Raw genomic sequence first — 23,126 nt, 5'->3', positions numbered from 1 at the left:
AAAAAACACTACAAAGGGATTAATGTCTCGGGCATGCTTTCCTCCTCACCTCATATGTCAAGGCATGTCTGGAGGATTGTAATAATAATAAAGGTGCTAGTGGCAGTTTGCTTCTAGTCCAGAGTGGGAAATATATTTACTTTTGTACTTAGTGAAGAAATTACAGTTTCTGTACGGCGATTTATCAAAAAACTATAAGTTGATGTTAGTCCGTGTTCCGTGGCGTGGATAAAGGCGAGTTTTGTATTGACAGCATGACGTCATCGCTTTCTCTGCTGTAGTTTTTGCTGCCGGATGCGAGTCTCGGGTCAGTAAAATGACAGTTTGTCTACTTCAAGGTACGTAAATACTTGAAAATCTTGTGGAAGCTGTTATACCAAAGTCAGACGAGTTATTCTACGATAATAAGGTATAGTGTAACACAGAGAAATAGCGTAAGTTTCAGTGAAATGTTTATAACCAGTCGTCTGCTTGCGTGCGCCATTATATTTTACGCGCAGTTTAACCGTTTACATCATGTAAATTGCATTGTAATGTAAATAAACATCACTGATAAGTAAATCTTGTCAGAAAACATATGTAACCGTTCAGTGAGACAACAAGCGGTTAAAGATTGACAGAAAACATATGTGATAAGTGAGATTTCTTTATTAACTGTGGTTACACGACTTCCCTGTATTATATGCATACAGAAATCTACGGTGGTCAGCATGCACCATATTTGAGGGACAGGTCCAAGAACAACTCTTTACTTATAACACAAAGTTGACGTGACGTTTCGTTTTGGTAGTTTACTTCAGATTTTGATCGTGGACACGTAACCACATGTTATTTGCATTTTGGACAATAGCCTGAGGTTGTTTAGACCACATTGACCAAATTTGCAAAATGTCTGAGTCTCGATAACAAGCCATTGACGATCCGATTTGTTAAAATAGTTCACTCTAAATTCCCATGATGAACACATAGTCCTATGTCATACATTTCCCTTTATAAAACCCCCTCAAGGAAGTTAGGAAGGGGGAGGGGGTACACTGGAATCACCCTGCCTGTCTGTCCATCTGTCTGTAGACACTACTGCGCGATTTCGATGCCTATCACCTGGACATTTGCATGCTTGTTTTCCAATTTTGCCCATGCATCTCCTCTCAAACTACGGCGCTGATTTTGATGAAACTTGCCATACACATTGTCCATCATCTAAACTTGTGCATGCTTAAGTTTAATGGCAATCGGGTTATTATTTTCCCAATTACTCCCATTTAGGTCTTTGTGTAACAGTGCTTTGCCCTATATTTAGCTTTTAGCATACTGCATTTTTGGCGTGGAACTTAACATACATCTTCTCTATTACCTAAACAGGTGCCTGCTTAAGTTTAATTAATTACCATCGACTAATTACTGTTGTTCAGGCACATAGTGCAACAGTGGATGTTCATGTACACTGTATTCTCTTCTGGTTACTACATTTCTCCATTCAAACTAAATGTACCAGTTTAAATGTTATCAAAGTACACCACGCATGACTAACTATTTCTGCTTAGGCCATGGTGCCAGGCGGACCGTAAGTTAAAGTGGAAGACAGCACCTGGCTAATGTGCATGTCCACTGAAAGACTACCATTCAAAGTATCTTAAACCGCCATTTAATATTTTTTTAGATTTTTTTTCAATCCTGTAAAAGTTCAGTGAAACTTCGTCTTGACACAGCTTCAACCCGTCTCCATTATCGACAGCAAGTTGACGTCACGTTTACTCTAGCCCTCTAACGTTTTTTTTTCCGTATTATAGTCAAAGCAGTATAGCCTAGGGCAGATGAAAGGCTTCGGCACTGAAGGTCCAAGTGATAAACAGCTTTATTGGAAATCTGACATACTGGAAGGATATTTCTTCCTCTGCTTGAACTGCTGATACAGTAACCCGGCTATATCTTTTACAGTTTAAAGCCTGGCGCACACGAGAGAAACTTGCTGAGCTATCGACCACGAGAGGCAAGCAGCTGAGCTCTTTCCCCCGTGTGCGGCGAAGTATTAGTGAGATTTTCGGCACGAGAGGCAGTGAGGAAAGTATCTATCGTGTTTGATATATTGTGCCACGAGAGGTCAAATTCCTACCGTGTGCGACCTCTCTGCGCCGACAGCTGAGCTGGAAAACTCAGCCGGCCAATAAAAATAGCTTATCGTAGCACGTATCATAGCAGCATGGCCAGCATTGAACACCTCGTGAATGAAGCCCTTTTGGATGATAACTTCGTTGAGCTGTGGCAGGACTACCATAGTTTGGTTGCCGTGAACACGGTAGAATTTAAAAACAGAGATCTAGTCCAGTTTTTTTCGAAAAAATGCATTCCAACGGCGTCGACGGCGACGTAATAACAGCAGAAGTAAACGCAACTCTTCTTCCAGCGTTTCGTGGTCCGCCATTTTGAGCACTCACGTGGGATAGTTGAGGGTCACCCGGTATATTAGAGCAAAAATATGCAGAAACGAATGCACCCCGTGTGCAGTGAAGTAAGTGTTGAGTTAAAGTTGCTGCGCTGACCACCTCTCGTGATCGATAGCTCAGCAAGTTCTCGTGTGCGCCAGGCTTAAGTGGCCTAAAGATGCACGCCCGTGTTCTTCCTGGTTCGTAGCCTTCGGAGGGGTTGTGTTGGCGATTTTGACCCCTATTAAATATTAATAAAATTACAATAAGATTGTTGTGCAACTAGGCTCATGCTCATTTCTGAAACAAATGGGAATAAATCTTAGCACGACAGAGGCTGATCTAGGCATTCAACTGTCGCTAAATTTTATGCTTCAGTTTTGTGGTGGTGGCTTCTAAGATGAGATCAGTGCTGACCTATCTATCGCAGACTTCAAGGAAAGCAACTCGGCTTGAACACGGCGTGTCAAGAATTTTACTGTATTTTATAAAAGAAAACAGAAAAAAAAACATCCCTGGTATGCAAGACAAAGGTAGAGGAGAAGAAAACTTAAAAACATGACACTATAGGCTGAAAAGAGCGCATTTTTTTTTTTTTTATATCTGGTGGTGCCTGTTGCATTATTTTTTTTGCGATTTTTCCGCGATATTGGAATATCGCGATACACGTAAAGTCTGAAAACGGCAAAGCTTGCATAAGTCGCTGCTTCCATCGCGCCCTCCATCTTTAACACCCTGTAATTTATGCTGGGAATGTGTTGCCTCTCAGCCAATGAGAATCGTTAAAACTGCCGGCTTGTTCGTGTAAACTCGGAACGTACGTCCAACATTCCGGTTTCCCGATCGTCAAACGGAAAACGAACTGTACTGTTCGCCACGTTCTGGGAACCAGAAATGTACGAACTGCACTTCGGAGATTTCCGACGGCAATTCTCCTCCTAACACAGAAGACTTCAGGACTAGTTCTTAAGCAAAATGGAGTCGCTCACAGCGGATTTTGGCGCTGACTTTATTTATAATTTATCAACTTGAGGTATATATTAGAAGATTTAATTAATTTTAAGTATTGTCCGGTGAGATGCCGTCTTCTCCTTCCCACAAACTTTTGGCATCCCCGATTAATTTTTCACTGACTCTGAAATGTGTTATTTAGAAACTGCTAACTAAACGGTGAAATCAACACGGCAGATATTACACGGCCAATAAAAATAGCTTATCGTAGCAGCATCAACTAATTTTAAGTCTGTGGTGATCCGTAAATGATACAGATCTGTGAACAGTTTGAAAATGGCCCCTCGGCTATACGTAACTAAATCGTTGTAAACGATCTCAAAACGATGCCTTATGCAGTAATTTTGTGCTGTCATATGTCTCTTGATGGAGTGAATGGGTAAAGGCTACGTCACAGCTTAGGCCGCTCAATCTGATAGCAACGTGTTTGATTGGGTAAAATTCTCAAGATGTCTGCCTCGATTCACGCCGGCCATTTGTGCAGTACTGACATTTTGTTCTACATGTTATTCGTTGAAATCTCATTAAAATAATAAAATACGATATTTTTTTAGAAAGCTTAAGAATCCTGCTTTCGATTGAAATATGTTTTAACCAGGTGCTGTCTTAAAATAAAACCCTATAACTGACGTAACCTGGTAGGGAGCCGGATTTCACATGTTGCGTGTGATCATTTGCGGACCCAGTTTATCGGTATCACACAGCCGTCACTGCTCAGGTGTTACACCCCATACTGTCACAGCTCTGTCTTGTTCCATAAGCTTACCTAGAACGCCTCTTTACTTCACATATCCTCAATACACTAATGCCGTATCCGCCAAATAATGTGTCTGTGTGTACTCACAGTCGTCTCAGCTATCAATCCCAGATAGGTGCCCCAATGTATCATCACTAGCAAACCCACACAAGCATAAAACTGGAGGAAATTGGATATATTCCAACTCCAACCGCCATGTGTAATGATATCTGGACTAGTGGCCTCTTATCAAAGTACAGTTATATAATTTAAAATATTAAAAGTGTTCCAAAACCATTTTATCTTCTGACGAGTAGAATTTCACATGGTACGCTTTGTATTTATTTATTTACATATGTATTTTTATGATTGGTGTTTTACGCCGTATCCAGGAATATTTTACTGAAAGAACGGCAGTAACATTACGGTAGTAGGAAACTGGGGAGTCAGCGGAAAACGCACGTCCGTGCATGTTGCTAGCAGGCCTTTCCACGTGCATGCGACTCCTGAACTGAGGGGAAGACAGCTTGGCCGGACGCGAACTCACAGATATCGCATTGTTGAGAAGCCGATTGGTCCTGCTCTAGCATGCCCCGCGGCTACCGTTCGTATAGCAACTTTAGAATCACATCCTTGGGAAGCCCTCTCGTCATTCCGCGCAGCATCTGTCACGATGAACAGGCTTATCGCAAAACTGCGCTACAGGGAGACGACTTACCATCTATGTAGTTGCATGCATGCAAGGGGGTTCTTTTAGACAGGAACGTGTTCCTGAACGGCACCCTATAAGCCTATATCTGACTATTGACAGGCTGTGGTTGTGCGGACCCTTGTATATAACGTATATCCGGCGCGTTGTTATGACTGAGCAAACACGTGTTTGTTTTGGTTGAGTGTCATTCTTATCAGGATTTTTTATTTATTTATTTATTTGATTGGTGTTTTACGCCGTACTCAAGAATATTTCACTGTTACCACGGCGGCCACCATTATGTTGACAGGAAACCAGGCAGAGCCCCACGACCATCCGTGTTTTGCACTAAACTAGCACACTGTACAGTACCAGTGAGTAAATGGAATATATCTTCCATGGACTGGGGCTCTCAAATTTGCGACCGCATTGGTGAGAGGCATTCGCGCCGTGCTGGGGTTCTAACCCCTCTCGGCCAGGGAGGACAGGCTCCCTATCCGGATGTGATGCTATATGTACATGCGGCTGTGCAGTGGCCTGTATACCTGAGCCGATGTATATAATGTTGGTTTACATAACAAATCCACTCTAAGCTGAAACACATAGTATGATTCGCACGGCTCACTTGGATCATCATTATCGTGCATGGTCAGCATTGATCATCGTGTCGAGTTCATTATGCCTGGGGCAAGTACTCCGTCTAGTGCTGTCATATTGATCGCGTTAGCATTTTAAACTGGATATTTTGGCCCTATTACAAGGAAATTTTGATACCTTTTACAGGTGCCCGAGTTACAGCATATGTTAAAGAAGCCCATAGCCTGATAATTTGAACTCAAATGTTTCAAAAAAAAAAAATCCTGTATTCAAGGTTGCCGACTCTAAAATGATTTTTAAGTAATCAGGAATACCTATATGTTGGTATATAGTTCATTATATTTCTAATCCCATAGGGTTGCACAGTTTGAAGCAAGATTTCGAGCAACCTCATGCCAGTAAGTCAACCGTGCAGCCAGGCGTTTCCTGTGTCTTCATTACGTCAGATGTAAGTTACACACAATATGCGGAGTGTCTGTGGTCTAGCCTAAAATTAGACTTGTTTTAATTCCATATTACAAAATAGCGACAGAAAAAAACCTTACCATTTGTTTGTAAACAATATGATTCTTGGATTGTCTCAGTATTAGCATACATTGTAGTTGCAGATAGAAAGATATCACATAGACATGGATGGATAGATACCCAACTACCAACTGCAGGTTGCTGGATTATTTGCCGACGTATATACAACTTGAGAGAAACTTTGTCCATTTTATGAGTGTGGAGCAAGGTTTAAGAATGTCCCTAACAAACACGTCAATTTCTTTCAGGGGGCTGCGCTCCAGATTACTGCTCTTCATCAGTAGTGACCGTCCTTGTCCTATCGCCTCGTTGCACGGTGACGGTAGCGTTCGCGCGACATTTGCTCCGCCTTCGTGCCGGGGGCCTCGATGACCTCATTCGGCTTCCATGGTTTTCTTTGCCTTTAAGAACAAATTAGTTCGGCTTGATTGATAAATGCATGCATGTTGACTACAAACTAGGTGGGTGGGTGGTTGGATACGTCGGTTTCAACATTTTGTCGGTCATATCAAGACTGCGTATACAAGTTGAACCCCAATCTCAATTTGCTGTATTTTGCTTAATCACCAGAACTCCGTACCAAAGGCTTGAGACATAAAGTTCTGCACAGACAACTGAGAACCATTGCTTGACCAGAATTACCCTCCAAGCCAGGATGTGAGGGAATTACAACTGTTAACGTTTTAGGACTTACTGAAATATATAGGGATGGAAGGCGGATTTCCTGCTGCACCAGGAGGACGTTTTAACCACTCACACAGAGTTGGAAATAAATCTATTTAGACTTTGGTAATGAATGACGCTGACTAACAATCCTCCTCTACAGGATGTATCCTATCATCCGAAACATTTCTTTCTCTATAAAGAACCTAAAGACTTGTTCCACTTGTTCCAGGAAACAACTCCATTTTCTCTTGAGGTCTTTTACACTTTATTCTTTTGGTCAATGACTGGTCAAATCCAACGATCAACTATAAGGCCTCGGTGCTATTTGAAAGACTTTCAGTTCGCGATCGTGTGTTGTGATAACACAGCATTTCGAGTAATTCTAGACCTGTGCAATTAACATCACTGCATTTTTTTACCTAATTCTGCTTAAGCCAGGGTGCTAAGGGGCGTGTAATTTGCAACTATTTATGCATTTACATGAACAGTTAGAATAAACCCCAAACTGAAGTAAGCTGACAAGGGACCGTATTTCACCGGTTACGTGTGATCATTTGCCAGCTATCACACTGACGTCGCTGCTCTGGTTTTGCTGTCTATGCCGTACACTGTAGGTCTTAATTATGTATTAACGTTATCCCTTGACCTGCAGGTCTTCAATTACGTGTATACCTTGGTATTTTATGGCAATACTGAAACTATGTTGACACGACTGATGAGAGCAAAATGATTTTCTTTCTTTATAGAAATTTACCTGCCTTTATCTTTGCGCTCAAATGGAGATGTTGTCTACTTAATACATTTGCTTTTGAGATACCGAATAGACATTATCTTCTATGAGATACGCTATGCAGTTTCGTAACCACAGCTTTGCTTTTAGAATGGCAAATTCATGAGGATGCAAGAACAGATAGATGTCTGTGCATATCTCAGTTGATGTCTTTATTTAGGCCATTCATACTGTTAAAACAATTTGTGACTGAACATCGCTCGTATTTCCTTGTTTTAAAATGACAACCCCGTTGGGATGCGTGCAGGAGCAGTCTGATGTCTTTGATGTAGGCCAATCATTTCGTTCTAATATGAAGGTCTGACATCATCCTGCGGAAGGTCGTGGGTGTCTCCCAGCTTATGCCCAGTTTCCTCCCACCATAATACTGGCCGCCATGGTATAAGTGATATAATCTTGTGTACGGCTTGAAACACCGATCGAATGAATAAATCCCAATGGCTACTCGGGCTTCAATGACGTATACCGTTATCTCGCTGGTGATACCAGCTTATTTTAGTGTTATGTTTACTTATTTTATTGTGGTTTAGCGCCTTGTACACGGAAATTCATTGGAGGCTGGAGGGTGACCAAATGTGGCTCAGCCTGGTCACCTAAAGCACATTTTAGTCGAATGAGCTGTTTTGAATTGTAAACAAACCTCTTTTTTTCATGTGTGAACATTTTCTAGACATGCATAGTTCTACTAGACAAAAAGTCACATCATAAATAAAAATGTCGGTTACGTGTGACAAACGACCATTTCTGACTCTGTCAAATTAAATTTGTTTCGATTTTATGTGCATCTTCTCTGTATCTTTGTTAGCAGTGTGACAATTTCTCGTAAACACTGTAGACGACTATGTCAAAATGAAACTGAATATGATTTTAAAAGTACCAAAGACTAACGCAAAATTTTTTTGCACCAAATCTATTACAGCGTATACTCTTCACTCAACATCAGATTTGATTCTTAGGACACATTATATAGGCCTAGAGGTCGTCTTGGACATTTAACTGTCACATTATAATCCAGTGCTTAGACCACCGGTGAGAGTATCTGGGACATACTATATATAGGAACCATCGATTCCTCTGACTTCATGGACTTTGTTGACGATTCCGGATAGGCCTGGATTCCTTAACAATAATAAACCACATCGCTACCCATCTGGTACGTACGCCGACTATAATGGCAGGAGAGCGTGAGCTAAGTGATTTTAACTTTGTATGCATCTCATACCGGCCGTTCTATAATTACTGATGTGTACTTCCTGTTTGGCCGGATATAACGACGTTGACCTATATGGCTCACTCCAATCAATCACACGCTGTGCTCTTGCGGCAATAGGGTTGAACTTTTAGACAATGACTGCGTATATGACAGTAGTGCCAAAGAATAAGTCATACCACTTTCTCTTTCTGGGGGATAGTCAGTATTAAGTACACGTGTGCATGGTAGTAAGGTTTATGGAATCGAAACATGAACACACCTCGTATAACCTGCAAACTTGGAGACAGCAGTGATCTTATGTAGGATAGGGTAAGTCTAGGAAAGGATCTAGACTTAACCTCTGTTGACTACCCATTAGACACAAATATAAGTTTTGTTGAATGAGATATTTGTTGACTCGAACATAATCGCAAGCAAATATAGTGCATATACTTCAGCTGTTCTTGAAGAGAGGGTGTATACGGGGAGTGTGGGGATGGATATCTTGGGCTTACATAACGTTATGTGTCAATAGCAATCGTCGTTTTTAAAGTTTACTTATTTGTATATGCAGGTAATAATGGTGAAATCTACATACTTATACTGACACACGGGAGACAACTGCATATAGGGTATACGCAGGGCCGATAATATTGATAGCCATAATATATGCAGTCCTGAGCTCGTGTTTATCCTCAAGTAACTTAAGACGTAAGTCATAAAGTGCAAGTGTTTAAAAAGCTGAACAGGAAAAACGGCATATTGTGGTTGGCCTATTCTTCGGCAGTAAAGAGCCAGTGTACAAATTTTAAACTTCTTATCGCAAAACATTTTAAGTGCAGCTGTGCATTCTTGACTTAAGTTTGATAATCTTAAGACTGGTTATGCTTTACCGGTCCAGTATAGTATTTCTCCATTCAGATTGATATGACTGACATGTGCAGAAGTTCTGCGTATATCGTTTTATGGCGATATGAACAAGACAGCCTCGTTTTCGAACAAAACGTTAAGATGAAATAAATATACAAAGTTTGATTAAATTAGCCTTTGTTTGGAGAAGATATTGTATTATGATTGTGCTAAAATTACAGTCCATTTGGCACTGAATTTCTGAAGATTTTACATGCTTTTTGACCAAGAACATGTAAGTTTCGTTTCGTTTGGTGCAAGTAATACAAATAACAATAATAGTGGGAACAGTAAATTGCTATTACTGGTCTAGATTCCGTCTTATATGTGAAATCCCGACTAAAGACTCTGAAGCCATAAAAGTGGGTATATGTACATATATAGTTCATGGATTAGAACTCACATTTTGTCTTAAACGCGAGGCTACAGTGGACGCAGATGAAAATTCAGCACAACAGTACTAACATTCACGTTCATAAAAAAGGACGCGATACAAAGTAGCATACATGGACCAGTGGTAGGCATATCAGTTCCAAATAATACATGAACCGCGGCAGACCATACGATCTGCAAACTATGTTTTCAATATAACTTGTGAAGGACACTGAATAGCCTTTTCTTTTCTCGACGGAGCACAGTGTGTGAGCTTGCCAATTAGGAACTCTCGTGGGTCATTTGTGGTTACGATACAGAGCATGTTTGGGCACGACATGCCGCGCGACTATGTTAGCCAAAAAGCGAAACAATAGCTTAATCTTTCCGATATGTGAGTAACAATGGTGGTAAACTGGAAAATACACTAGCGGACGTAAACAAGGACATTGGGGCACCATAAAACGCCCCTTGTTGACCTAAAGAAGTCAGTATTAAATACCTGCTTGTAATGCCGGAATGACTGGTTATGGCTCGTCTCAGGGTCTTGTGGGGTGGGGAGGAGGTGGGGTGGGGTGTATATTAAACCCCCTCATGGCAACGGTGAAATGGTGACTATAAGCTGTGGACCGGCGACAATTTATACCGTTGTGATTTGTTTGGGAACACTGTTTACCCTATACAACTACCATGTAAAGTGAATACACCACGGAACCAAGACTGACTCTACACATGTATAACAGCATTGCATTTTCTGTCACAGGAGACAACTTTCAAGCCTCCTAGTTTGGACGGTCGTCTTTTGTAACATGTTCACGAAAATTTCTGCCGCTTGATTAAAGCTTGTGTGGAGGATTTTCCTTGAAGGACATTACCATCCCTTCAAAATGGATGCAGTAGTACGTCAGAAAGGTAGGTTGAGGATGTGTATTTCCTACACTTTCTATACAAATAATATTTGTTTGGAATTATTATTTAGTCTGCAAGTTTTAATTGGTGGATTCAGATTCAGGTAGTTTTCACCTCAGTTCCGTTATCGAACATAACATGTAAGAGGTCATAGATTAATGACAGCATTCAAGTATTTTACAAATACGGATATATTACATATGCATTTTATCTATAGGATTTTTTGCCCTCAAGCATGACTGTCCCATAGATGCCTATAAACCGAGTGTTACAATAATTACAATATATTCTGATGAGTGGTAAGCTTTGGATGAGTGACCTTGGGATGATTAAACTGTTCAATCGGGGTGGTATGTACTTAGTTTGATATCTAGCTCCCATAAATATTAACTGGAAAACTGTTACTGGAAATCACTTCAAATGCGTGTGCAACGTAAACTTCGTCTGTTCACTTTAACTAGGCTATTTATTATTTGTTTATATTTATTTTTTTTTTTTTTGATAGTTCTCTAACACCATAATCGCTTCTTTTCGCTTGCACGGCGACAATCAGTTTTAGAACTATTAAGCAGAAGTGCGCCCGGGAGTTAATGCAAGACAATTAAGGTGTGTTCAACGGATGTAAGTCTGCGCACATGCGCGCCTTAATTTGGACGCTTACTTTTCTCCGATTCCGAGGGCGAAAAATCTATAACAGTGTGAAAATTGATCTGTAGAATGCCTCCATAAAGCTATATGCGTGCACTGAATGTTACGTCACCAGATCGCTCTGAAAATAGTTCGATAAATAATACCGCTATGAACATGCACCGAGGGACATGTACACGGAGAATATAGGCATGTAGAATGTGTATCTGTAAAGCATCGTCATTAAGTCCTGTACCACGGTTCACTTTACTGTGATGAAATTGAAAGGGGGGAAAAAGAGAGCATGCATCTGATGGATATGTGTTTATTTGATTGGTGTTTTACATCGTAGTCAAGAATATTTCACTTATACGACGGTGACCAGCAGAAGCTGGACTCCAAATTCTGACTGACATTTTAGCGACCTCGCATTCTGCGTACCTAATTAAGCCAGAAACTGAATACAGCTAAGGTGGTGCATGTCTAATTAGCTCGTGCATGTCTAATTATCTAGTACCCGTCTAGTTAGCGGGTGCATTTCTAATTAGCTGGTTCATGTCTCATTAGCTGGTACACATGCATGTCGTACGGGTACTTTAGACTTTTACTCATGAAAATGGCCATCAGGTTTACTGGCGGAGGAAACTATCAGCCCAATTTATGTTTTTCTAGGCCAGTCATAGTTATCGACTCGTTACCGCATTCTAAAAGCATGCTTTTAAGAGACTTTCTACTTTATGATATAAATAGGTACACGCATGTCTGATATACGACAAAGAAGCTCAGTTGATCAAAGGTATATCATTATTTTTCGGTGGCCTCCGTGGCTCAGGCGGTTAGCGCGCTAGCACAGCGTAATGACCCAGGAGTCTCTCACCAATGCGGTCGCTGTGAGTTCAAGTCCAGCTCATGCTGGCTTCCTCTCCGGCCGTAAGTGGGAAGGTCTGCCAGCAACCTGCGGATGGTCGTGGGTTTCCCCCGGGCTGTGCCCGGTTTCCACCCACCATAATGCTGGCCGCCGTCGTATAAGTGAAATATTCTTGAGTACGGCGTAAAACACCGATCAAAAAAAAACAAAAAAAAAAAAACATTATTTTTCGATTAACCTAATTTTACTAATCATATATTACGATGAGTCTAATCAGTCCGCAGAACGATTAGAGGAATTAAAAGCATGTAATCTACCGAGACAGCTAGATTCGTTATCGTGTGAACCATCTGAGCAAGATTCGTTATCTGTCGATACTATGTGAACCATCTCGGTCAGATTCGTTATCTGCCAACACCGTATGAACCATCTCAGCCAGGTTCGTTATCTGTCGACACTGTGTGAATCATCTCAGAGCCAGATTCGTTGTCCACCAAAACTGTGTGAATCATCTTAGCTTGATTCGTTGTCCTTCTTTACCTGTCAACAATCTGCGAAGCATCTGTGCTACAGTCGTTACCTAGCAGCGCTGCATGTATGAATCATATTTTACCTAGATTCGTTATCGCTTGAACGCTGTGTAAGTCTGCTAGATTCGTTATCTGTCAAGACTAGATCTAATTTCGCGACAGTTTAGCAGCAGGACACACCGGTTTGTCTCGTACCTTCCACCCTACCTGTATATTATCAGCGAATGAATAATTTCACTATTATGAATCACCTTGTATGAATCACCTTGCGCATCAGTTTATTGATTTATTTCAATAGGCTTTATTTCCTTATGGAGGAATACTTCTGTAATACACCCGCGCAGAACTTGAATGTTTATGGCGTATCAATTTAGGACCTGTACAACATGTGGATATAAATGAAATATATGCAGGGAAATGTGAAGCATTATATCTAAAAATCTTTCAACTTTGAACTTAACATCATTAGTCTTATTTTTTACTTTTTTGTTTCAGGGTCGAATCTTCCTCTCAGATTTTTGCATCACGATGTCAGTTTGGATGACCTGGAGCCTTCAAACAGTCGTCGATATCTTGCTGACAATTTCCGTTCCCAAGAGATCCCTGCAGAATGGAGGCAATACGTCAAGAACTTGTACTGGGGTAAATTGTCGCCTGGCGAAGTTACCATTCCAGAGCCTCCTTCAGTTCGCTTGTACCTGTGTTCCGGAATTGGTGAGATATTTTCTTTTAAGAATCAAAGAAAAGAAATAAACAAGGAAACCTCACAAGCATTCAATAGAACTGATATTGAACTTTTATGTCTTGTTCTACACAGTGAAGCAAGAAAATGCCCAGGTCATCTCTATTATTCACAGATCACAGAGGGATTTTGGATCAACAATATGCCATTGTATTTCGCTCTTAGGATCGTCTTACTACGTAATCGGATACCGAGAGTCCAACAAAGTGACTTAACAGGGGGTGGGGGTGGATGGCTTTCATCATTTGTGGCTTGAAGACAACCTTCAATTTAGTTCAACTCATGTAAAGTAAATTCTTGGTTCTTTAACGACCAGAAGTTAAGAATCGATCTTTCGTTTCCATTGCGTGGTTTTTCATATAGTGTGTGGGTTATCAACTTCGTGAAATATCACGAATGCCATTTTCAGTAATTAACGTAGCCTTTTTTTCGATGACTCACTCCCAGACAGTTGCGTGATCATCATTTAATAAAAAATATATTTGTATTATAAATACATCTAATAAGAGCTTAATTCTGTAGAAACGAAAAACGTGGTAAGCTGATTCATTTTTAAATCCTGCTGGATGGAAATTAAGTGTATTACCTACAACCTTAATATATCTGTGTGTCATACAACAATAACATTTATAATACAAGCACAATAGCATAAAGGGGGCCTCCGTGGCTCAGTTGGTTAGCGCGCTAGCGCAGCGTAATGACTCAGGACTCTCTCACCAATGCGGTCGCTGTGAGTTCAAGTCCAGCTCATGCTGGCTGCCTCTCCGGCCGTACGTGGGAAGGTCTGCCAGCAACTTGCGGATGGTCGTGGGTTTCCCCCGGGCTGTGCCCGGTTTCCACCCACCATAATGCTGGCCGCCGTTGTATAAGTGAAATATTCTTGAGTACGGCGTAAAACACCAATCAAATAAATAATAACATAAATAACCTTTGAATTGTTTTGATTGCTTTAGATATGGACACAGAAAGAGGGATTGTTCACAATGAGATAGCCCCCTTGCTGCAGGATTATTGTTGGAGCACGCATGGAGTAGAGTTTCAGGTCAGTCCACTTAGAAATATTTTGTTTAGCATAACGCTTAGGTTCAGGCTCCAGAGCGCAAGACCTGACTCCCACATGTCCACCGGAAGACCAGTCTGTGTAACCTGATTGCAAGGGCATAGCGTGGATTGGGGGTGGGGTGGGGGTGGGGCTGGTGGGTTCGTTCGCACCCCCCTCGAGGCAAAAATGTTCCGCTCAAGTCGACGAAAAATATATTTTAGCCTATATTTCTTACCGGTACCTAGCTATTAACATTCATTCCACAGATATTTGCTGTAGCCTATACAGACCAATATTTCAATTTCGTACCAATTTACTAAATAGTATATAGGCGTATTTAAACCTATTATGTGAACCATTCCACATTGTTTCCGGTGGAAGACGGCGTGTTTTACAGAATTACCTCTCCGGAATCGTACCGCGCAGGCAGCAGTCTGGCGAACAAGACGAATACCGCAGTTTTTTTGGGCTCCATATCTAAGAACAATATTTTGGAAAATTTCCTAAAATTATACAGCTAAATATGCAAATAGGAATACAGATGTTTTTGTCTCTTGGAGTAAATCAGTTTTACTTGTACTGCTTTTAACTCTGGAACCCATGACAATAAATATCATTTATTCAGGGACAGTCTGTTTTCATCAGCGCATGCTTAAACCGAGTCGCAAAATTTTGTTTACTCTGTCCTACTTATTGATTATGTTAAATATTTCTGCTACTTTACACCAATATACGAAAATGTTAAACACATTTAACTTATTTCAATTGGATGAATCAATTAATTCTGTAGTGTTTTTATTAAACCCACAGGTGGTAGATATTCGGCAGGGAACCCCAGAGCACCTATTGGATGAGCCCTGGACACGTGACCTGTGCTTAGCGGAGCTAGAGAGTTGTATGCGGACAAGCAGCGGTCCTAGCTTTGGGGTATGTGCCACCCAGATTATCGTCCTTGTTACTTATTCTTTGTGAAGCAGAAATACTTTTGAGTGGAAGAAAATAGACAGATGAATTCTAGTTTGAGTCAGTGGCTTGCAATTTAGACACGGCTTCAGGAAACATATTTATAATCTGGGATGCCAGTGATATCCAAGTTGCGTTTCTGAACTCTTATCTTAGGTCACTGATAAGCCCAGGACGAAAAGCTGTAAGAAATTGAGCTGAAATGTTTGCTACTCAGAGGTATGGCAAGTTTGTGACCGTCACGCACGTTTATCAGCCGAACGGTATAGGATGGTCGTGGAACATGCGGTACCATACTACATGGTCACATGGCACATGGCACATTATGGTGACCGCACACTTTAGCTGCAAGGTTATCCGGCAATATCGCGCTGGTTGTCTGATATACCACACGGTTTTAAGCCGTTGAGACTAAAACGCCAATTAATAGTTATCTATGATATTCTTTGTTCGAATACTTTGAGACATATATTTTGTAGATAGTGCTCTATTCTCAGTGTTGAAAGCTGTTTGAAAAATGTGCAAAAATGGTTATAGTATTCTATTATTGCATAATTCCCATTGTCTCAGTATATGTGGAGAGTATTTAATGTGTGCTTTCTCTGGTAGGTCGTGATCGGAATGAAATATGGCAGACAAATGTTACCCAGCAGGATTCCAGACGCTACTTTCATCGCCATAAGGTCAGGTCTGAAACATGCTGGAAGTGACGTCAGCTTATTAGACACCTGGTATTGGCGGAACACTAATGTTACACCACCAGTATATCTGCTTCAAAGGAATGTTGACAATGGCGAGGGTAAGTTTTCTCGCATTGCACAAAATAGGTCTCTCCATATATTGGTCAGGAATGACTTTCAGAAAACATCAATTTTCAAGCCGGATATCACGTATAAGTTGTTTCCGCTAAAGACCAGCCGTCCTTGACTAACTGGGTCACTTACTCGAATCAAACAGCTATACGCTGAAAGGTTCCTCAGATTGCTGGGTTTCGTCAGTCGCAGAACTTGTGAACTCTTAAACCAGTTGTAACCATTACTTTTATTGTATTTAATACTTGTGATGAAAACAAGTCATTTTAAATTCATTTTAAGACAAGTGATTTAACATCACTTTAATTTTTGATTATCGGTAACCAAATCTGCCTTAACTATGCTGCTAGGGACTATGCAATTGTCACAATTGAAGTGCTACTTCAGTCCTAAGAGAAGCTACGGGGAAATAATAAAATGATATGAAGGATACCTTGAGGAACAGAGCTAACACTAGGGTTTAAAAAAATTACGACGAATAACACACTTTAACTCGTATAAGTGAAGAGTCCTCAAAAACAAAATCTTCGGGAGTTTCTGGACAATTTTCCGTATGTGACGATGAGTCAAGTAGATGTGACGTCGAGTAAGGCGGTTATGCTGGAATGACGTCATGTGTTGTGAAAGTGCGTCAAATGTCATTTGTCATTTGTTGGTATACGTCAGGGGTGGGTGACGCCATGTGTTTTTGCATGACGTCACACAAGGCAAAATTAGAAACGACAGAAAACTTTTGTTTTCATACTATCCCTCGAAACTAGTGACAGGGGTTTTAATACATTGCTTCCTCTTCGGCCGTACGTAGGAAGGTCCCACAACAACTGCAGATGGTCGTGGATTTCCACTGGGCTGTGCCCGGTTTCCTTCCACCATAATGCTGTCCGCCGTCGTACAAGCGAAATATTCTTGAGTACGTAAAACACCAATCAAATAAATAAATAAATAATACATTGTTATTTTTTTTTTAACAATTTAGGAAAGCAATACAGACTATCTCAATCCTTATCGTTTAACGATCTTTGTAAGACATTCATTTCTTCACCTGTAGTAAGCTCTTCAAAGCATTTGCATAAGCAAAGCCAACACTGATTGACAAGAGGAAGTATTTCACGGTTACGTGTGACCATTTGCCAACGCTGTTCTTGTTTTACTCTTTTTATGGTAGTCGGTTATATTGTAATTTAGTATATAACGCAACCCCTCTAACAGTTCAAGAAACGCACAGTTCAAATCATGACTGGTGACTGGTGGCGAGACCTGGCAACTATAACCATGGTACCTGTGGTCGCAAAGACACTTGCTTATAAAAAATGTTCCTCGTTTCATTCTTGTAATCATTACTAATATAGACAAGTAAAGGGCGAATATGATACATCCATCCCTCATCTAAACAACGCTCTATGAATTAAGGAATTTTTGAATTTATTGATCCTATTCGCTTTTCAGGAATATTTCGAACAAAGGCCGCTTTAACCTGATTACGCGTGGTCGGATACAAATTACCCGTAATGTATTGTAATCTTAGCCTTGTTGTATCTGTTTTTTCATCATACGATTAACTGTTTGTATTTCATTTCACATGCGCAGGCCTGCGTGAGACGTGGCAAAATTATTCAGACGAGTTAATCCAGTTGTTGGACGAAGGGATAAACTCTGCAGTTTCTTTGAGAATCATTGAAGAGGACCAATGTGCACAACTAACGTCTTCTCGTAAGTAAAATCTGTCCTTCGAAGGAGGATATATTATTATGTTTCATTATGTTAATGTATTATGTTATCCATAGACCTTACTAATTCTTAAATGGATGGATGCAAAAAAGAGAAAGAAAAAACCCAAAAGACCTAAATCTAAATTTTTGTACTGATTTTACGAAGCAAACTTAAGGTTAAGTAAGGGATGAAAAGAAGCATATGTGAAGTGAAATTCATGAAGGCGAAGATTGTTTCTTACGTTGTGTTTTCCTTGCAGTTGTAGGTGCTGAAGTTTTGAAAGGAGTACAGTGTGAGCACCCAGATGTTAAATGTTTTGGCTACATCCGGTTTTTGACAGACAAAAATAAAGACATGACGTCACCGGAGGCAATGCAATATATTGACGGAGATCCAATGAGCTGTCAGATAGACGCAGCTGCATTCCAATCCATTAGCCATCTCTGTGCCGATGTGATACCAGAGGTGTTGGGCGACACAAAGAATCTTCAGACGTTTTCCGTGTCTTGGAAAACTTTAGCTGGGCTAGGCGACAACAGTGCTCGGAAGGAGTATGCAGTAACGTTCAGCCGTTTCCTGTATCAAACATGCCGTCGACTTATCGACGAGACCTGTGCAAGGAAGCGGGCAGCTTTTCGCCATGAACTTGTAAAAGAAGTCGGCGACCACTGGCGTATTGCAGGAGAGATATCTGAGGCGACTCTGATTCGGGAGGACATTGCTCGGTGCGTACAGGCATACCTGGTCGGAGCGGATACGGATCAATGCCTGGTACTGCACGGACCACCTGTGGTCGGCAAATCCGTGATCGTTGCTCAGATTGCTCGGTTTGTACAATCCTCATCCGCCGAGTTGTTTCCTGGGCTCCAGTCTGCTGTCATCGTCCGCTTTTGCGGCTCAATGTCAGGAACTTCGACACTCAGGCACCTCCTCTTCACGCTGTGCCTGCAGATCTACGATGTGATGGGCAAGCAACCTAGTGAGATTCCCGAGGACTGTGAGCAGCTGAAGACGCTGTTCACCACACTGATTACGGAGGCGGAATTCAGCGGCGTATTGGTCATCCTGTTGGACGGAATTGATAAGATTCACCCGTGCGAAGATGCGCACTTACTGGAGTGGATCCCGATGAAGATAGCAAATAACCTAAAACTGATCCTCACAGTCTCTGAAGAGGCCTCTGGGCTGTTATCCAGCCTCTCGCGAAAGATACAAGCGGAATATTTCATGAGGATACCGGGACTGAACTCCGAAGCCTGTAGCGACATACTCAAGGCCTGGATCATTCGATCTGGAAGGGCATTAACACCGTCTCAATGGAAATCCCTCCGTCAGGCCACCCAGACGTGCGACACACCAGTGTTCCTTCGACTGTTGCTCAACCAAGCGGTGTCCTGGGCTTCCTATGACATCATTAAATCTGAAGACCTTCCCAATTCTTCAAGCGAGGCCGTTGGTCATTTCTTTTCTCGTTTGGAGAGAAGGCACGGTTATTTACTGTGCTCTAAAACGTTCGGGTATCTAGTGTCGGCAGACGGTGGTTTGAGCCAGAAGGAGTTGACAGACGTTCTGCGGCTGGACGAGGAACTTTTGGACAGTCTTCGAATTCCTTCAAAGCACAGGAATAAAGTAAGAGAATTCCCCGTGTGGTACCTATATCGACTTTTACACGACGTTAGCAAATTCCTAAAGTCTACAGTCATCGACGGCACACCGCTGCTCTCATGGACGGAAGCCTTTATTCACAACGCGGCAGTGGAGCGTTACACACGGAAGACCTCAACCAAACACAAACTCTACTCTGTGCTATCGGATTATTTTCTTCGACAGTGGAGAGGTGTAACTAGACAACAAAGCGTTTGCGAATCTTTCTCTGAGGTGCCTAGCGATGATGATGTCATACCACAGCGTCTAGGAGAGCGCATTCCCATTCTGCCAGACGCGTCCAGAATGTTTAATCAAAGAGTTTCGCGGACATTGCCCAAATGCCTGGCAGCGGCTGAGAGGCATGACATGTTGAAATCAGAGATACTGTGCAACCTTGAGTGGATTCGAGCCAAACTTGCTACAGCTCCTATAGCAGAGTTATTCATGGACTATGGACATGGTGTGGATAAGGAATCACAGCTAGTACTTGTGGCATTACAGATGGCGAGTCGATCATTGGCTCTGGACTTAAATCTTCTTGGTATCGAGCTCACAGGTCGCTTGCTTCCGTATTCATCCAAATACAAGCACATTCGGATGCTTATTCGGCAATGTGACTTGGCGGCTCAGAGATACAACCCGTGCATTCCCAACTGTCAGCTGTACGAAAGTCCGGGTGGACCTTTGCTATCTGAGTGCCTGCTATCCACCGACAGTAGGCAGATTTGCTGGTTCCAAACTTCTGATGGGCTCATGGTCGCGGTGCCAAACCCTGCAAACAAATCGACTGATCTCTGGAATCTTTCCCTTCAGCGTCAGGTGCGTGGCGTCTCCCTGCCCACGGGAAACTTCTACCCTACATCCTGTGGGGACAGCGTCTGTGTAGTGGGACAAGACAATACCATATCCGCCCACTACACGGACACTGGGCAAGAACAGTGGACTACAAAGTGTGATAAGGATATCGCAGAGCTTGTCGTCGGCGAGCATTACTTAGCGTTCACGACAAAAAAGGGACCAGGTCCGACTGTACTTGATGTAGATAACGGAGAACTCATCCACAGATTGTTTCATCACTGTCGCTGTGTAGCCATTAGCGCGGAGGATAAATTCCTCCTGTGCGGCTCAGACACTTCCCTCTTTCTCTACACTCTGCCCCTCGTGGAAAGACAACTTGTCATCGAAACAGGTGAAATCGTACTAAAACTCAAGTTCTTTACGGCCGCTTGTAAATTCTTGATCTTGTCAAACGCTGGGCGACTAAGTTTGTATAATTCTGATCTAGCTTTCAAAAGTTTTTCGACTGTGAGACTTGTGCGTGACTTTGAAATCCTGGACTTTGTGCTTAACAATAAGGAAAACATGGTGCTAGTGAGATCTGCCCACTGTTTACGGATCTGTGACGTCATGCAGGGAACACTGGTGCACACTCTGAATGCGTTACCCGGAAATGTTTGCATGGATCGTTCTTCTGTTTTTTCTGGAGCCGCCTTCACTCCTGACAGCTGCCTGGTCGTGGCGTCTCGATACACATATTTGTGTGTGTGGGACTCTCAGACTGGACAACCTTTAAGAATTCTGCTCTCAACCAAAAGTCCCATAGAACGTCTCTTCACCAGTAGTGACTCTTCACTCGCTGCTTGCCTTCTGGCGAACGGGCTGATGAAAGTTTGGAATCTGGACAAGTTGGAAGAACATGCCAAACTGACGAATACTGCCACAGATGACGAAGTCCGTTACCTGGCTATGTCCTGCCAGACAAACACCATACTCTGCTGTGCGGCGGGACAATGTGAAGCTAAGATTCTGGATGCCGGTAACGGTGAGATTATCGGCTCCTTTGAGCACAGAGAGGGTTCTGAGGTTAACGATATCACCCTCTCTCCAGATGGTCGTTTCGCTATCACGTCAAGCTCTTGTGTTGACCTCGGAGAAGACACAGAAGTGGATGTCGGATCAGTTTCTAATACCGATGATAGCTGCCTAAGAGAGGCCATCCTGTGGGAGACAATATCCGGCCGCAAAATTCACCACGCCCTTAATGTGAAATTCTCGGTGTTTAGTCAGGATTCCTGTGTGGTTTCGTTCGTTACGGATGTGCCTGACGAGCGCCACATTTACTCTTACGCGGCTGTCACAATCGATATAGAACAAAAAATAGAGCACTACACTGAATTGTTCAGCGCAGCGGAATTTGTCTCTCCACCATTTCTGCTGCAGTTTAGATCGAAAGTCAACAGTGATACAAATAACAATAACAACCAAAACAGTGACCTCTTGTTGGTTGACAACAACCAGAAAAACAGTGACCTCTTGGTGGTTGGTGTTGTAAAGTCTGATTCACCGAGCAAAACCGAAAGTGCTTCTCAAGGAGCCTTCAAGTCTTATGTATTTGTCTCTTCTGTCAGTGAAAACGACAGAAATGAAGCAAACTTTCTGAGCATTCAGAATCTCATGGTTAAGGCGAATACTAATGACCAGATTCTGCATGCTACAGCCATGAAAGATGGACGAGTGCTATTCATTTATTCTGATGCCAGGGAAATTGACCGTTCTGGGAATTCAACGATTCTTTCAACAGAAACAGCTGCAAGTGCTTTCATTTATGACTTTCAAACACACTGTGCTTTGAGACATTTCCCTCAGTTCTTATCACCGGCTTCCGTTGTAGAGGATACAGTTTTCTCGCCAACATTTACTTTTGCACTGGACAGTAATCTCGAGCTATTAAACTTGAAAACAGGAGATAAAGTGGAAAAATTGTCTGGGTTTGATCCAAAACTATGTGCCTTCGCTCTTGATGGTAGGTACATTTGTGCTCTAACGACAAGCAGGAAGGAGGTACTGGTGATCCGTTCATGTGACGGGCTTGTGAAGGGGAGGCTACTGGTGTACGGCCAAGGGACAGCACTCTGTGTTGCCGAAAATGGGCGCACGGTGTCGGTTGGCTGTGACAACGGGCGTGTGCTAATCTTCAGCTTGATACTGGAGCTCAGCGATCCTTTACGAGAGTTCGCAGGGCAGCTGCCTTCTCGTGAGACTTTAGACACAGGCTGCGCTTTGCTTGAGAGAGACATAGCACGGATTACGAGCGCAAGTTCTGATCTTCGTCGCTTGTCTGCCAAACTAGATCACACACGCCTGAGCGAAAGGCGGAGACCGTCGAGCTACAGACTGTTGACCAATTCTGTCCACATGACTCAAAACTTGAACCGACTACGCGGTTCGCAAACGTGCTGTATGCAGTGATATGAGTAATTTTCTACTTAGCAGTCCTAAGTATAGTGTTGGAACACGGCAGTCTGACACAAGACTAGCATTATCTGCCATGCTGTAAACTGTAAGGTGATGAAATAAATGGAAA

General features: G+C 42.1%; 1 protein-coding gene across 2 annotated transcripts; it reads left to right on the top strand.

Moving 5' to 3' along the window:
• The first annotated feature begins 278 nt into the window (after positions 1–278).
• LOC135476249 (NACHT and WD repeat domain-containing protein 2-like) lies at positions 279–23,126 on the top strand. Of its 2 annotated transcripts, XM_064756202.1 has the most exons (10): positions 279–338; positions 5,815–5,906; positions 10,676–10,824; positions 11,039–11,171; positions 13,342–13,560; positions 14,542–14,630; positions 15,441–15,557; positions 16,203–16,392; positions 17,993–18,115; positions 18,375–23,126. In XM_064756202.1, exons 4-10 carry the CDS (start codon positions 11,114–11,116, stop codon positions 23,009–23,011), a joined length of 5,433 nt encoding a protein of 1,810 aa, XP_064612272.1. In that variant the 5' UTR covers positions 279–338; positions 5,815–5,906; positions 10,676–10,824; positions 11,039–11,113; the 3' UTR covers positions 23,012–23,126. The 2 variants fall into 2 exon arrangements, with proteins under 2 accessions (XP_064612272.1, XP_064612273.1); XM_064756203.1 differs by lacking the exons at positions 279–338; positions 5,815–5,906; positions 11,039–11,171 and having other exon boundaries at positions 10,479–10,824.

The sequence above is a fragment of the Liolophura sinensis genome, chromosome 10 (assembly GCF_032854445.1).
Source record: "Liolophura sinensis isolate JHLJ2023 chromosome 10, CUHK_Ljap_v2, whole genome shotgun sequence".
Taxonomy (NCBI): Eukaryota; Metazoa; Mollusca; class Polyplacophora; order Chitonida; family Chitonidae; genus Liolophura; species Liolophura sinensis.
Note: the sequence above shows the minus strand (reverse complement) of the source record. Positions and strands in the feature narration are given on the sequence as shown.